The sequence below is a fragment of the Stegodyphus dumicola genome, chromosome 2 (genome assembly GCF_044657685.1).
Source record: "Stegodyphus dumicola isolate Sdum_Otavi_A_Nest chromosome 2, ASM4465768v1".
NCBI lineage: Eukaryota > Metazoa > Arthropoda > Arachnida > Araneae > Eresidae > Stegodyphus > Stegodyphus dumicola.
The window spans coordinates 207,997,753-208,015,631 of NC_140769.1; the positions used below are offsets into that span (position 1 = coordinate 207,997,753).

Consider the following 17,879-nt stretch of genomic DNA (forward strand, 5'->3'; position numbering starts at 1 on the left):
ATGATACGATATGATGTTCTATAACGTAATTTAAATTTATACAACCATATAGTCTGAACCATATTGCCTTTTCTGTTAACCACAAGCTCAATTGATGGTATTTGCTGGTGTACACGTCCAAGTGTTTTTTCTTTGAACACCTAAATTCATTGAAGTATCCTGAAAGTATCTTCAAAAGCGTCCAACTTTTTGAAACATCTTGGTATGTCTGACAGCCAAATTTCTCTGCAAATTTTTGCTTACTTTTCTCCCTAATTTTCTTCTTTCCTTCTACAGTTATTTTCAGTGCACACACAAGAAAATTAAGATTTTTCGATTGCTAGACTTCCATAAATTTTGCTTTCTTGTCAATTTTTTAAAATATCAATTGCATGAATTGCGTTTCAGCTGAAGACAGCTTTTCATTTTCTAGTCATTTTAACTATAAATAAAAAAAAAAACGAAGTCCAAAGAATAAATATTTTAATTAAAAGATTTTTGCTAAATGACAAAGAAATAAAACAGTCCAGCAGGGTTAATTCTGTACCACCGAGTGACCCGATTCTTATATCGGCTGAAACAATCTAAATCATATTAAAGATCATGTTTTTTTATACAATCTATAACGCGAGAGAAAAATTAGCTTCTTAAAACATTCTTTCTAAGAGGATTAATATAAAAGATTATTGTTATATATACATATTTTTAAAGCTGGGACTTGAACCAAACTGTAAAATTTTTAAAGTTTAATTTACATGGTGGTTATAATTAAAGTTCAAATTTGAAATGGTCATAAAAGGAAAACTACCGTACCAAATGTTATCAAACTTGGGAATCGTGTAAAGGAGGTTATGGGAATTTATTTTCAGCGAGAAAAAAATAGTTAAAAAAAACTCATCACCGGGGGGAAAATGACGCTGTATACAAGATTCTTAAATGAAATAAGACACGAAAACATCTGCTTAAAATGTGTTTAATATTTTCCGAAACGTGTTACAAAGCATGTTCAATGTAGCGTCTAGCATTTTACGAAAGCAAGTTAAATCCTGTTACTGCATTCTCAACAGCAGCTCTTAGCATATCGGGAGGAATGTTACGGACATGTCAGTGTTTAACATTTTTCATTTCTGCCAAATTGTTTAGATTATCACCATAAACAGTGCTTTTGAGAAAACCCCATAGCTAAAAGTCACAGAGGTTGAGGTGTGGTGGGAAGAGGGGAAGTGTTGGCGTATAAGACGTTCATTCGTGAAATGTTGCCTAAGTAACTGTGCGACACACATAAGGTGGGGCTCAGCCGTGCATAAAAATCGTAGTATCTAAAATGCCACGTTACTGCAGTTCGTGTATCACGAAACACTTTAACATTGACTCTAAGTGAGCTGCAATCACAGTGGTCCAGCTGTCGACTGTTCTTCAGAGAAAAATGGTTCAGTTATAAAACTAGCTGTCATTCCACACCAAACGGTGTGGAATGACTGCTATGCAATCGAATGTAGTAGGAGAATGCAATGGAATTAGATAGATAACATGAGGGATTTTTTTACCTCAAATCGATTAAAAGCGTTTTGAATCAGTATCTTTATGTTTTAGGGCCGAATTCAGGCTTCAAAAATTACAAATTAGCGATCGGTAAGAAAACGATTTCCAGATTGTACGCACTTGTGCGAGTGATTTGCGATCTCACATTTTCTGATCGCTAATTCGTGGTTTTCACGGACGAATTTCTCACTTACACGGATGGCGCACTCGACGTTTATCGAATTTAACGCCTTTAAATGGTAATTTTCTTACTTCAAAATTTCTTAAGGGTATGCAACATATTAAACCCGTGCAACAAAAGGTTAAGTTAGATTCCGATCCATATTTCGTTTAAAAATATTGCATACAGCGCCATTTTCCCCCTGGTGGTGAGGTCTGGAACTTCCCTTTTTTCGCGGAAAATAAATTCCTATGATCTCCTTTACACGAATACCAGGTTTGATAACATTTGATCCAGTAGTTTTTGTTTTATGACCGTTTCAATGTGGAACTTTAATTATAAACACCCTGTATATTATTAAATTTTAATTGAAGCTATGCGTTATATGTGTACCATGCGTAAGATTTCCGCTTTTATAGAAAAAATAAAGAATCGAAGCAAATATACTTAGGATAATGGAACAAAACTGAAAAAAATTCCCCTCCCTCCGAAAATAAAATATTGAAACTTCGACCTTGAATTTATTGGATTATCGAAATATTCAATATGACTTATCTTCCAAGTCCTAGTTCCGACAACAATTCCGTCAAAAATTCCGAATTACTTAAGCTGATGTAAAAGATTTAGTATATATTCACTGTATGTTAGTAAAGTAATCAGAGTGTAATAAAAATAGATTATAGAATTTACGCTGATGCAACCTTTTGTCTGACTGCACAACATGTAATGGAAGAGAAGGCATTGTAGAGATCTGTTTTTGACATGCCTCTAAAAGTAGTCGTCATACTCCTTTTGTCTCTTCAATATCAAAAAACTTTCCTTTGAGAGGCAACTTTAGTTTTTGGAAAAGAAAAAAAATCACAAGAAGACAAATTTGAAAAACATGCAGGACGATTGAGTACACATACTTATTTTCGGAACACAAGCGGTTCTCCGACTGGTTATTGAATAATGAAAAGATGCATTATCATGCAATACAAAACATTTGGAATACGTTGTCTGACTGAAAACGTAAGATTAAAAGTCATCTGCTTAATTCACAACCATTTACAAGTCAACTACTGGGGCAATTGCAGAATCGTTTTGATCTTGAGCTTCTAAGACAAACCTTATATCACTGGATTTAAACACTTCTTTAATCTTCCGAGAACGTTCCTTCTTTAGCTCATATTCCAAGAATATTAAGTGAATACAATTATTGCAAAAGAAAATGAATATTCATTTGCACTACGGCTTGGTAGTTCTGCTTTTTGTGTCTAAGTATACAACAATATTTTAAATATTTACAAATAAAATATTAAATTGGAGATTTAATTGGAGCCTCACCAGTTGCCTAGCATTTGAAGATTGTTAAATAGTAATTGTTTGTTGCGAAGTCTAACCCAGGGTTTTGCATGGTTGGTTTTCGTAGTTTTCTAGGTTCTCTTTACAAAGGTTCTCTATGAAAGCATCTTAACCAAATAGCTCCCATATTCTTTCTATGTTCAAATAGCCAACTAACCTAGTTTAAGCGCGATTTCCAAATGAAGTTACTAGCAAAACCCGAATACTCATTAAAAATCATGTAGCTTGCCAGTCGGGAGTAACATGAAAGATACGGCGCCAATAATTGAATTGCTGTTACAGTACGCTGTTTCTAAATTTAGATGGTCATTCCTTAATTAAATAGCCCACCAGCGGCCGAGGGGTAAAGACGCTGAGCACTGGTAGTTCGGTCGGAAGCTCAAATCCCGCGAACGGGCTGGCTGCATGGGCGTTTTAGTGGTTTTCCCCCTGTGTAACGTGTATACGAGCCAGTTTACGTTAGAAAGTCCTCCACGAAGGCATCCCTCCCTTTAGGCAGATAGACCTCGTGTGCTTTGCCATAATTAAATAATCCAATCCAATCCTTAATTAAATATAATTGATTTGTAACTTCTACTAGAGCTGACGGTAAAAATTGAAGTGCAAATAAATAATATCGTGTGCAATCTTGATTAATATAAATTAAAAATTTTGCATAGAAAAATATTTGCATTCAGACAGAAAGTTTTTTGAAATATTTGCAATTACTTTATAAGAAGAATTTATTAATAACCGTAATAATTACTTATTATATTACTGATGATTAGGATTCAGTTCTTGACAATTACATTCTAAATTAGAATTTTAAGGATATAATGAAAATAAGCTACGCTCAAAAATACATTTTTACAGATTAAATTGACATTAAATACAAAAATACAGAATGTTGGTTGTCGTTTATATAATTATTCTTGCTTGTCCACAGAATCTGCTGAGTTATCCAGCCATTAAGTAGCTGCAGATCATTTCTACATAACCATTGAACTTCCATTAATTCAGTCTCTACAGGGTTGTATGTTTATATCATAATTTGACTTTTATAAAAATGATTATTCTAAATCTTATATTTCTATAAAAATATACTGTGCTTTAAAAATATGGATGATAGTATCTGCCGCTCTTTCAGCCACTTCAAAAGCAACAGTTTGTTTAGAAATAAATTATGCAGTTAATGTCATAAAATATTTTCATTAAATTCAAATAAACATTAAACGAAAATTCTCAGTTTCAGACAATTCGATTTAAACGAAGTAAAGTAGCAGACGATAAAACGCCGAAGGTAAAAATTTACTCTTAGAAAAACGTACTCTTATTTTTTTAAAAAAAGGAAGAAAGAGAGAAATTAAAAAAAAATTTTAAAAATTTGAATAATATCATCTATAATTTAAAAAATAGATTTTCATATAGTATTAATAAATATTTATTACGCCTTATTGTGGGAAAAAATTTCATATAATTAATTCTCCGTAAAATTTTACTTGAAATTTAAGGTTAAAAATAGCTGTGGCAATTCAGTGTAACAAAAATCCATAGACCACATTTGGCGTTATTATCGCTCAAAAAAAAGATGCCAAATTTCAAAACGCGAAAATATGTAAATTCGTGTATATCTTAGAAAATTTTGAATAAAAAAAGTCTAATTTTTTGCAGATATGCTTAAAAATACACTTACTTTATGATGATGGTAAAAATTTTATAGGTTATAATTCAAAATTTTTTTCGAAAAATTTATAAAAATTATTTAAAAATAGAAATTTAAAAAATAAAACACAAAAAATGGGTAAATTTTATTTGGAATGAACCTAAATTTCAAAATGTGAGAGAACAAATAAAAAAAGTTTAGTAAAAAAAGAGATATTAATAAATATTTGCCAAATTCAATTAACATTGAGGAGCTAAAATTTTGAGAGCTAATATTTTAAAAACTACTCGTACAATTTTTACAAAACTTGGTATTCTGGCATAATTTGAGCCGTAGAATCGAAATATGGAAAAAAATTGGTATGTTATTTCAGAAAAAGTCCGATTTTGTGTCAAAATACCTATGTTAGAATAGTGCTATATATAAATCTAATATATATCCTAAGTCGCGCTTTCGAGACATGAAAAACGCAGTTTGAATTTTGTCAATCGGCCCAGTAGAACGGGAGATATAGCACTGTCCCATTTTTTTTTTTTTTGAGCAGTGTACATAATGTTTTGCTATATTAACCCTTTAATGGTTGACCCGTATTTTCTCGTTCTCTTATGCAGGCCTCTTGACAGTTCGCTATGGAATGTTTTTAATTTAAATGTACCTTCGAAAACGGATCGTCTCGTGTATTTGTAGTAGCGAAAAGATACGCTAAGAAGGACTAGCCCTTATTTTTGTACGTCTTCCAACCCCCAATGCGTAAAGGGACAAGGTTCCACGCAACCCTGACGACAATGGGTAATGTCTGTCATTAATCGGGAGAAATCTTGATGTTTTGAGATAAAGGCCTTACACTTAATCAAAAGAAACAAATTTATTACCAGTTACAAAGTGAATGTATATATAATAGGAATTAAAAATTTCCGTTTTAGAGCAATTATTGAATAAAATGAAGTTATATAATATTAATAATGTATTATATATGCATTGCGGCATGCAATTAACTGGAAGTTGATCTGTCAGCACTATCCTTATCTTCAGGGCAGATGTTTTTATTTTATTTGGCTTATAATTCCTTACTAAATGTAGTATTTCATCTCGATGTACTCCGTGTTTGATATGATTTAAATCAAATTCCTCATCATTATAAATATCACGAATACAAATCAAATAGTTCAATCACGAATACAAATCAAATAGTAATCAAAATGATGCAAACTTAAAATTTTTGAGATTTTTAGTTTATTCTTTAAATGGAAATATGTGCAAAACATTTCTTCAACATTAAATTTTAAGACCTCTAAATTGAATTTTATAAAACTCGGTTTACCACGCCATATTTTCATCCGTAAACAGTGTTTGTACAAAATTTAAACTCGGTAGCTTATTGAGAAATAGTTTAAAAATCGATGACGAGCTTCTGATTATAGCGACAAATACTGTGAGTGGAATAAATTCAATTTTTGAAACAAACTTGCCGACTCTTAAATATTATATTTTTAAACATTTTGGAAAGCTCTGTAAATTGTTGATATCACATAATCGTAATTTTTATAACATTCTTTTTTATTATAAAGCATGCATGTGACATTCATACATGATTCCCAGCAGTTCTATTCATTTGTCAAAGTGGCTGCTTTTGATAATATTGTGATGCTCATTCTATATGCTCCACTATCTATAATACTCATTATCAATATTTAATTATGTTCTGTATCTATACAGAAATATTGGTAAGATTAAGAGAGGTCAGCAAAATTTACGCATATATTTAATTGAGTTATATAACTACTTATACTAGCTCAGAAAATTTTGAGTCATTATTCCTTTCCCCACGCTTAATGACTTTATTACTATTCTGATGAATGTAAGGTTATGAAAACCAAAAGCTGAGTATATAATTATAAATCTAACTAATTAATGCTTTACAAATACAACTCTTCATATTTCAGGAGAATTTTTTGAAAACACATTTATATAGATTGTTGTAGAAATCCATATAGTTTTATGCCAATTTAAGGTTTTTTTGTTTCCCACAGTTGCTTATGAGCGTATTAAAAAAGCTTTCCTGCTCAAAATGTTAAGTATTTTAAAATATTCGTAATCACACTCGGTTTGATGCTTACAGTTTTTTTCCTCCTACGATTTCTCTAAAAAGAACTATAGTTGCATTTAATACAGAAAATTTAATGGATTTGGAATCTGTGCAAGAGTATGAAACTATCATGGAGGGAATTGCTAAGGGGAACTAGATCTCATCCACACTGAACATAGAAAAACCCTGGAAAACTTTCTATAGAACAAGCGCGTTCGCCAGGGTTTGAACCCATGTCGAATTACCAGTGCTCAGCGGTTTTAGCGCTTGGCCACCCGATTTAAAAATCTTGTTTAGAAAACTTTCATCTTGATTTAGTGTGACAGGTGCATAGTTTGAGGGTTAGGATTATTTGAATACAGCAAAACACACGAGAACTATCTGCTTTTAAGGAGAAAGATGCCTTCATAAAGGACTTTGTAACGAATGGCTCATATTCATGTTACACATAGAAAAATACCATACAGCCATCACATTAGTTCATCTGAGTTTGAATCCAAATCGAACAACTAATATTTTTAGCAGTCTTATCGGCCACTGATATGGCCATAGTATAACAGGGGAAATAACTATTACCAGAACTGTATGGCATCTAAATTAAGAAATTTTAAAAAATCCACTTCTGAGGTAATCTTCAACCCAAGTTAATTTTTTTTAAATGCTAATGAGTAATATAATTATGAAAGAGTTCACTTCATTTGTGTCATTTTCAGATTATTAAAATTAGTGTGGTTTTAATCAACAATTATTTAAACCTGCTACAAGAAAAAAAAAAATACATGGAAATTTTCCTTTAAAATATCAGGAATTATTGAAAAAAAATTCTGTAATTTATAAACGAGGAAACGTATTTAACCAGATTTTACATGTGTGAAAAAAAATATTGAATTATGATCTCCTCTAGTGGAGATCTTTGAAATTATATTTCTAGTTCCAAAATCAAAGTGAGAAGAAACTAGTCGCTGAAGCCACAGAACACTATCGATTCTTTTAGGCTTCTATTTTCAGCGACGGAATAGATCAGGTGCATGGAATTTTTATGATTTTTCTCTATATGTAAACTAAATGCATGTAAGTTTTCCTTAGAAAGTTCGTCGGAAGTGAAATATTTGTATCTTGGAAGATAGATATTGCGTGCTTTAGTAAAGTTAGCAAATCAGAGTCAGTCGTCAGTAATATGTTTGGGGAATTACATCACCCCCTTTTACTTACTTTTATCTTAGAATTATATATTGCGTCTATAAAAATTTCTCTAAATTAATGTTATTTGGATTTGACGACCATTTTATGCTAAAATACATGTTCCCAGATAGGCATCTTTTACTCACTAGGAGTTTGTGCTTCTTGAAGATGCCGATCCATGAATGAAGTATTATTTTGTTACTTTTTTGGTTTCCCCTAATCGTTCACACGAAGGCCGAACCTTCGATCGAAAACAGCCTATCTGTTTGTGTTAATTCCTCAGTAAAGAGATACAGCACTGAATGGGGGAAGTACGTTTGTTCATTTGTAGAAATCTTGACTTTCCTTTTCCCTCAAAATTCAAGCAATACAAAAATCTACTATAAAAGATATGCTCTCTAAGGTATAAAACTTTTGTGTAATGAAATTATAAAATGCGGTATATATATATATATATATATATATATATATATATAATTAACAAGCAACATAGTTAGTACATTAACATAAGACCAATTTGGTCTAAATAATGTTTTTGCGCAATATGCAGCAAAATTAAAGATAAGAGAAATTGTAGAAAGCTCGCCAAAAAGTTACCAGGAGCTGTGGCTCCAAGAAAAGTTCAACACATTTTTAAAAAAAAACTATGTCATTGAAGTGTGAAAAATGTGCTATACGTTAAGTTAAATACAGTAAAATACTAATCTTTGGAAACTAGTAACGGCAAAAAATACAATAAATACCAATCGATGAGACAAGTGTAAAGTTAAAACATAGAAAAACCAATCAATGGTACAAGTAAAACATAAAACTAATATAACATATAAAAAATACAAAAATACAAAGCGGAAAATGGCAAATTAGCTTAATCCGAAGTTCAACCTGGCTTTTCAATGGAAATTTCTAGCTGGACATCGAATTAAGCTAACTCCATTACACGTTTCGCCGAAACAGACAATTGAAACTTTTGCATTACAAATTTTAACTAAATAGACGTATTGTCTTAGAAAATTTATTAGCCTCAATTCTCTGTTCCAATTTCCCTACGCGTCCGCACAAAATGACACATTGTGTTAAAAGAACTAAAAACAGTTTCGATTTACAAGAATTCAGAAAAATAAAAATAAATAGCTGTCTGCTATTGGTCAAAAATTACAATAACTTACGGGCTGGACCTGCTAGCTTAAATAATTATACCTCTATAAATTTTAGAAAACTGAAATAAAATTTAAACGAAAACAAACACAGTGGGTCTTGTTAAGACCAAGAAAAAATTTTTGTAAAAGAAACTGAAAAAACAGACTTGTGGTTATGTAGAGTCCTCCATCGTGGAACGAGTTGAAAAGGGTTTGCAATTCCCCTCAGTGTCCTTTATCGCCATCCCACTCGTTGTGTGACGTAAGTAGCGGGGAACAACATCTATACTAATTTTAAATACGAAAATACATTTTTCTGCGGATACGTAAGCTTAAGAAAGTAGACAGAAATCTGCATTGTTTCACCTATCAACATACTATGATGGAAAAAGGATACCAGAAAAAGTAAATTCGAAAAATTTGCGAAAGGCGGGCAGACTTTGGAATTTTTTCGAAGTAAGAAATGCAAAATTTCTGCAGTGCTCTCATTATGCTTCTACCTATAAGGTCTTCCAAATTCTAGCTGAAAGAACATCCATTTATAGCAAGCTAGGGAGATTGGCATAATTCCTTATTGTTTCCCTTTTATAGGGGGAGTGAGAAGAAGCACAAGGCACTGTCGGCCTAACTCATGTGTTCACGAATTATTATTTATCATGTTTGCATTTGGGTGCCACTGTAGAGACATTCTGTTTTTCTGAGGAGAAAATACGAAAAATCCTCTATGCTCTTACCGGGATACGAACCGTAGACCTTCATACTGCTAGTCCGATCTACTATCACTTACACCACGAGAGCCCTAAAAAAAAGAATGAGATACTTTCTTATAATCTATATGGATATACAAACTGATGATTCTAAAATTTTATTATCATAAGACTGGAAAAAATTCAGGGTTTATTTATTTTCATACATTTTAAAAGAAGTTCAATTTTTCAGAAAGTATAATAGATACAACACATTTGGCAATAAGTGTCAAGATTGTCTTTAATGGTTTTATCTTTAAAGAAGAGTTTCTGAAAATCCTACTGCTTAAGAGCATATACGAGGAAAGAATTTATTTTGTGCAGTAAAAATGTTTTTGATTGACGCTAAAATACCGATCGAGAAATTGTGTGCGCAAGCCGTGACAGGGTAGACTATGCATATACTGCTTTATGCCAACAAGATCCTTTTCTTCCAAAATTTTTTGCATATCATTGCATTATACACCAGCGCTCATTGTGTACAAAAATCATTGTATTCCAAGATGTAATCACTGCTGTTGCGAAAATAATCAATTTAGTAATGAAAGCAAGTTGAGTGCAACATAAAACTATTTAAAGTGCTTTTGGAAAATGACGAAGATACACAAATTATCCATCTTCTTTTGCACACTGAGGTTCATTGGCTGAGCTAAGGAAACATGCTAGAGTGACAGTTTGTTTTGGCAAATAAGAGGTGGAAACTATGACCAGTTGGAAGACAAAAACTCGTTAACATATTAGGCTTTTTTTACCTATGTAACATTGAAACTTAACGAGCTAAATTTGAAATTACGGGTCGGAAATAATCACATTGCTGACACGGTCAGCACGATCAGTAACTTCAAATCAATGTAGAATTGTATAGGTCTTATCTCTTACGAAAATTATTAATTCATTTCCCCAATACCGAAAAAATGGCACTCTGAAAGAACATAATATTAATAGAGTCATATCTTCAGATTATCTCTGCTTTGCAAACTTATTTGAGACAGCTGTAGCAGTATTGAACTATTTTCATCTCAACAATATGGAAAACATGGAATTAGAAATGGTAAGCTTGCAAAATGATGTTATTTTAAAATCTTATGAAACTAATAAGATATTTTGGTATCATAATTTGGGTAATGAGATATCTTGGAACAGAAAACAGTATCTTATTTTAAAGTCGTGTGGTAAAGATTAATTCTTATTGCTCAAGTATCTATAATTATGAGACGGTTTTGAATATGACTTATTTAAAGTCAAAGTATCATTCAGAATTTACTGATTCATACTTAGATAATTGTTTAAAAGCATGCAACTCAAATTATGTTGTCAATTATAATTAGCAGACAAATTACAAACAAAAACTTAAAGTTGATATATCAAAAAAATTTATATAAATGATATGAATTATAATTATTTGTTATTTAGTTCAATAAAGTTATAGCTCTTAAACAAAATTAGTTTGCAATATGACGTTGGATGGTTGATTTATGAAATTTGAATGAGTGGTGCCTGCTAAGAATTTTAACCACTTGCCTGATTATCCCGAATTATCTCGGGTTTGTATATATTGCAGATCATTATTATCCCATGAAAACTCGGGCGAAGCTGAATTTGTTAGTACGATTTGTTTTATAACAGTTTTACTCGGCCTAGAGGAAATGAAAGGAAATATTCAGCTTTGAATGGCAGTTTGTCAAATTTTGTTGGTTGTGCTTTTGCACTTCTTTTGGAGGGACTGGTCTCGTGTTTCCCTATTGTATACATCGGCTTGTGGATTAATAATGTATAAAGAAGGATATATGCGTTGAAAAAAAATAAAATAATGGCGATGATGCAAGCAATGATTTTTCAGGTAGTGATTATGAAGAAGTGGAAAAAAATAATAATAAAAAAAAATAAATAAATAAAATCCAATGAGACGGTGTACTCTGTGCTCCCGTGAAAAAGATTCCAGCGGTAAGCCAGTAAGAAAAGAGACCAGATACCAGTGTAGAATGTCGGGTATCACTGGGTGTTGTCCCTTGTTTCAAAAACTATCATACAAAGACTAATATTTAACTTTTTTCATTTGCCCGAGATAACTTGGGATAATAACCTAATATTAAAACTAAATGCTTTTACACCTTCAAAAAATTAGAAATTCATCTTAAAACCTACAGGTTTTGATTTATTTCGTTTTGTTGTATTTAATAATAAAATTAAAAAATGTGATGATTTTTTTGCAATTTTTTTCAAAAAAATTTGTAAGGGAAGCAGTTAAACTTTTTGTTTTCCATGACCGCAAGGTTGCCAACCCCTGATCTAAATCATCATGTGCACACTATTATATATATATAATAAAACCCATACCGGAAACATTGAAATGATTGAAATTATTTAATTTAAACTCTCCAAAGTAAGGAATTTATTTGCATTTAAATGTATTATGCTGACATTTGTGAAATTAAGTAGAGCATCATGCACAACAAAATAGATACATGAAATTAATTAAAAAATAGTGAAGGGTGTGTAGCTAATATTGCTGTACTTAAAAGCATTATTGCAAAATACTGAAGATATGTGTAGTGCATAGTAATACATATGTAAAACAGCCTAAGTGCAAGTAATATATGTGTACATGCATAAAATTAAAGAACAAACTACATAAATGATAAAAATAATAGTGAATTTACTTTAGAATCTGAAGTTAATAGCAGAATAGACTTTTATAATTGATTCAATAAAATTTAAGAATTTTTCTCCCATGATGCATTTCTAAATAATATTATTTAAGTTACCTTTATCATGATGCCTTGGAATAGCACTTTTAATTGCTTCCCATGTGCTCTCAGTCGTATTTGTATGTGTGCTTGTCTCGGGATCTTTGAATTGATATTGATTAATCACAAAATGCTGAAAGCCCTTCTTCTTCAAACAGCCATATGGTTTTCAATAATCAGATATTGTTGTAGTGCCCCTAAAATGGATAGAAAATAGTACTAAAGCAAAACACAAAAAAACAAAGTTGGGTAAAGTATTGCAGATAGTATTGTGAATCTCTTTTATTAGAATAAAGAACAGTAATTCATGTATAAATAAATGTCCCATAATCTCTGATTTGTCAATGGCACAGTAAACTGATTAGAACTGTAATTTCCAGACCATTGCTGGTGATCTGTTTTAGGCTCTCAGCTAGCAGTCTTTATCAACAGACAAACTGCTGTTAAATTGCCTGTTACCACATACCAGAAATCAATCCTAAAACAAAGTTTTCTCCGAGTTATAACAAGCTGACTGCTTGTTAAGATCAAATGAGGTAATATTTAGTTGGCATTCCTGTCCTAAACCCAATTGTTAGGTAACTCTTCTCAGTACATATGGTTAAAACAGATTGGATATTGAACCTGAAACATGCCATTGTAATTTAGCTTGTCGTAAATTTAGAATAGGTGTAAACATGTGAGAGAGTTAGTATTGAGCCTGCTTATCTTGATGAAAATTTTTGTTAACTTAAATAGAAAATTAATGATTACCCTGTAATATACGAGATTTTTAGATTTGCTTGATTATGGCAAAACATGCCAGACTTATCTGCTCTGAGGTGAGGGATGCTAACATAGAGGATTTTCGAAGGCAACTGGTTAATATCTTTGTGGCACATGGAGAAAACCACGAAATTGGCCATGCAGCCAGTCGATTTGCAGGGATTTCAACCTCAGTCTGCCTCTTGTGAGCCTTAATGGTATTAAGTTATTCTGTATTTATAGAAAACATATTTGAGATTTATTTTAAAAACAAAGTGTTGTTGTATAAATAGATTTTTTAATGTGGTAATGTGTTTTTGTATGTCAGTATGTTTTATAGGGAATGTGGAATTTCATAATGCAACACAGTAAAGATTCTTTTAAGAACAAATTTCGATGTATTCTGTTTCTTCATTTATTGTGCTGTAACATGATGGATTGGTACATTGTATTATTTTATGTGTATTCATTTTTTTTTTTTTTTTTTTTTTTTTTTTTTGATAAACTAAAATGTGATGAAGAGCCTGAATACTTACTGTGCTGTAGTTTTTTTTTTTTTTTTTTTTTTTTTTTTTTACTCTCATTATCCTGATCCTGAAATGTGAAATTCTTATTTGTTAATCATACAGTTGAACATTTAATGTCTGAACTAAATGAAATTGTAGCCCATTGTCCTACTAGAGATTTTATTTATTACATTTCATTTTGGTAAAATTATGCAGTTAAAAATGATGCTGAAACTTTCTGAGTATTTGTTCCCTCCACTGAAAAGTTACGAACTTTTTGCTGACTAATTTTTTGTCAAGCTAATCGAAAAAGGCCACCACCATTTCGTGTGGTGGGTTGAGAATTCTATGTAACTGCAATTAATCAATTAAAGCAGGAAATATTGGTAATAAAATACTTAATTTTTTTAAAATTCTTTTTTGATCTGTTGTTCTGCTGATATACACTGCTCTTGCTTAAAAAACAGAGAATTGCATAAACTCATGTCTGCGTGCCTGTCAAAATAGACATGTGCTATGTGCATACCTGAGGTGTTGCATAAACACTTTTTGGCAGCATTGCGAATGTCACATAAACATTTTTGTGACATATTGCTTTGCCTCATGAATGTTTTTTAGTGACTTTCCTGCAGAGGTGTGGATTATCAGAAAATATATTAAAAACAATCTTTCTCTTAAATGAGTATATCAATGGACATTCTAATGTTAATCAGCTATCATAATTTTGAACAGAATAAACTTTGTTAGTACATAAAAAAATTATTAATTAAAAAAAGTACTGCAAAATATTTTTGTTGTTGTTGTTTCATTGTTTGATTTTTGAATCAGTATTCTTCTAAAGCAGTATTTTGAAAGTTTTAAAAATGTAGATGAGTTTTCACATGGCTCATTCACTCGTTATACTGCAAATGTATTTGCTAGCTTAGATGATAAATTACGTGATGAAACAAAATAGATGTGTTAACATCAAAATTTTAAGTTTAAGATACTTTTGTTAATTTAAAAATTATAAAAATAACTTTAAAATATTGACCGTTTTAAAGATTGGATTTTTATGATGTGTTACTAAATAGTGCCTTTTTATATCATATAGATGATAAAACAGAAATGACCGAAAGTAGCAGGCAGAGTACTGTACCCACTGCTCTGCCTGGAGGATATGTGCCTGCTATTCCGACATCTAGCGTTGGACCAGGATCTGGTTACTTAGGACAAGATACATGGATGGCTGGATCAGCCTCCCATCTTGGTCCTCCATATACAGTTATCACAGCTCAATATCCTTCAGAGTTCACATTAGCTGAAAGCATCAGACCTGCCTTTCTCTCACCAGCTTTCAGTGCTGCCTCATCATCACCTCATGGTTTTATACATAATTCTGTAATTGATGTGCGTGCTCAAGGACCATTGTTTGCTAGATCAGTTAGTGGTGGCAATTGTTTTCCAGTCTCATTTGCCACTTCTCATTCTTCTCCTGGAACAGTGTTCACAACTAGTTCACATGAAAGTGATGCTTCCCATCAAAGAACTGTAGAAAATTCCTCTGTGCCAAATCACGATGCTTCAGCTGAAGGACTTTCTGCTCGTTTAATGTCCAAAAGTCCAAGCAATAGTTCTATTAGAAATGTGCCAACTCCTAATCCTCCTTCTCGAGATGGAACACCAGCTGGAAATGTAGGTTACAGACCATGGGAACAAATAGGTGGAGGAACTGAATTTCCTCATAGTCAGCCATCGACTCCACGATCTATATCTGATATGCAGAATGAATCAGGTCAGTTGCAGGAACATTCAAGTGACCCTCCGATAGAAAAAATTAATTCTGCAAATATGCAAGAGATTGAAAATAGAGTATCTTACAAAAACCAAGACTTTTTATCACAAACAGCTCAGCTATCTGATTCTATACAGCCACCAAGGTCAGTTGAGACCCCTGGTAGGCCATCCTCCTGCATTTCTTCTGTGCCTAGCCCTGTAGATATTCAAGATTCTCACTTGATAGAAGAAGCTGTCAATCGGGACAATATGCAGAGAATTGCAGCTCATGCTCAAAATTTTTCTAATTCAGCTCCTGCATCTCAGCGTTTGAGTAATATCAATATGCAGGTTAATGCTGCATTAAGACCATATCCTGGTGTTGTTTATTTTCCACCTTCTAATCCTCAGATGCAGTCTTTCATTTCTGGATCTCAAATGATGGTAGGATATCCTGATGTCAAACGTCTGAAATTAGATTCTGAAATATCAGATTTAGATTTGCGAGGAAACACAGAAAACACATTTCAAGTGCCTTCAGTGTCTTCCACTACTCCTCGTCAATCTATGTCTCATATTCCATCTCATCAAGTGCAAATTGAACATTGGGGCGATCACATGAATCAGCCAGCGGTTCCTAATATACCACCTGCTCCTGAAGTTGAGAAAGTAACAAGAAAGAAGCGAAAACGTTGTGGTGAATGCCCTGGGTGTCAGACAAAAGCAAATTGTGGCCAGTGTGGTCCATGCAAAAGTGTTCGTAGTCATCAGATTTGCAAAATGAGAAAATGTGAACAGTTGAAAACCAAAAAAGAAAAAGTTAGTATTTGTTATTTTTATATTTAGGACATTAATTTTTCAATTATTATAATATTTTATTATTCGGAATTATTTGTACGTCATTATTTCTATGTTTGATATTTTTATTGGTAAATAGCCAGAAGCATTTGGAGGGTGGGACGGTCCTATTTTAGTTCTTAGTGAAGCTGTTATGGAAATTTATATTGGGACTATTATAATTTACCTTGTATTCTTAAATTAAGATGTATAGGTAAAGAAAATGTGTTACTTTTTCATTGGGTTTATATTTATATATTAAAGAAAAAATCATGGTATAAAGTCTGGTGTATTATAGTTGTTTTACATATTTGGTTTCCTATCGCATAAATTTGCAACTTATTATGTCATAAAAAATTTGTTATATTTATGTCTTAATATCATGATTCCGGACATATATTTCCCTTAGCGTTTTTCAATGTATGACTTAGAAACTTGGTAACAATGTAAAAGAATATTTTTGATATATGTTAAGTCATTTGAAATACATAATATAACAGTATTAGTATGTTTATACATGTGTTTTAATGTGCTGTGTGTATTATTCAAGCTGTCATCATCAAAAATAGTCTATATCACATATTTTTGCCCTCCTGGGTTTCAAACATTAAAATTAGTAAGAAAAGGAAGGATGGGCATACACAAGTAAGTACTTATTTGCTTGCTTCCAAAAATGTGATATCTGATGTCTAAAATTGCTTGTCTTTTAAATACTTTATCCGTTTGAAGAAAAAAAGGGGGCTGGTCAGTGCCTAGTTATTGGTATACATGTAAGAGTAGATATGTCTGAAATGCTGTGTTTCAGTTCAGCAAGTTTCAAGAACTGCTGATCAGCCAGTAAGCACAAAGCAGTATTGAGACTGTTTTTTACTTCCGGTACAACTCTGATATACGCCCTAATTTCACCAAATGTGGGGATATGTGTTCTACGCTGGTTTTTGGAGCGATTGCATGTTATATGGCAACCCTATTGACGTTGGAAAATCTTTTGCTGGAGCTCGTTGGTTCGCGTCATGCTCTGTGTCTGAGAAGATAGGGGGGAAAAAAATAAAATGTCGGAAGTTGTTGAATTGAAGTTCGGCAAAATGAAATATCGTGGTCATCCTGTTGAGGGACAGTGGGTATTTGGAGGTGTGGAAAGAGGGTCTGGGAAATTATTTTTAGTGGCTGTGCATGATAGAAGTAGTGATTTTATTTATTTGTGAACCATAGTATGAATTCTCTGAATTGTGTGTCTGGCTGTCATATAAATACGATAGTGATTACGTGGCAGCATGTTAAAGGCGGTATGGAATTGGTATTTCTGCTGTTTGAAAAAGCATTAATTCATGGTAAGTGCATTTTATCCTTGTTCTTATTTTGTAGAATGTTATGTTCATTGTATTTTTAGTATGAATTTCTGTAGTTATTGTTGTTTTTTAAATTATTTGAAATTTATTTGAGTTTATTTTGTTGATTAGTGCATAGCGTCTA

General features: G+C 32.1%; 1 protein-coding gene across 4 annotated transcripts in view; it reads left to right on the forward strand.

Annotated features, from left to right (window-relative positions):
• The window catches only part of LOC118200961 (uncharacterized), an 85,927-nt gene that overhangs the window by 38,279 nt on the left and 29,769 nt on the right, over positions 1-17,879 (forward strand). For all 4 annotated transcript variants that reach the window (XM_035372954.2, XM_035372958.2, XM_035372955.2 and 1 more), the window contains one exon: positions 14,908-16,388. In XM_035372954.2, the coding sequence (XP_035228845.1) occupies positions 14,908-16,388 (1,481 nt within the window). The remainder of the gene's footprint in view (positions 1-14,907; positions 16,389-17,879) is intronic.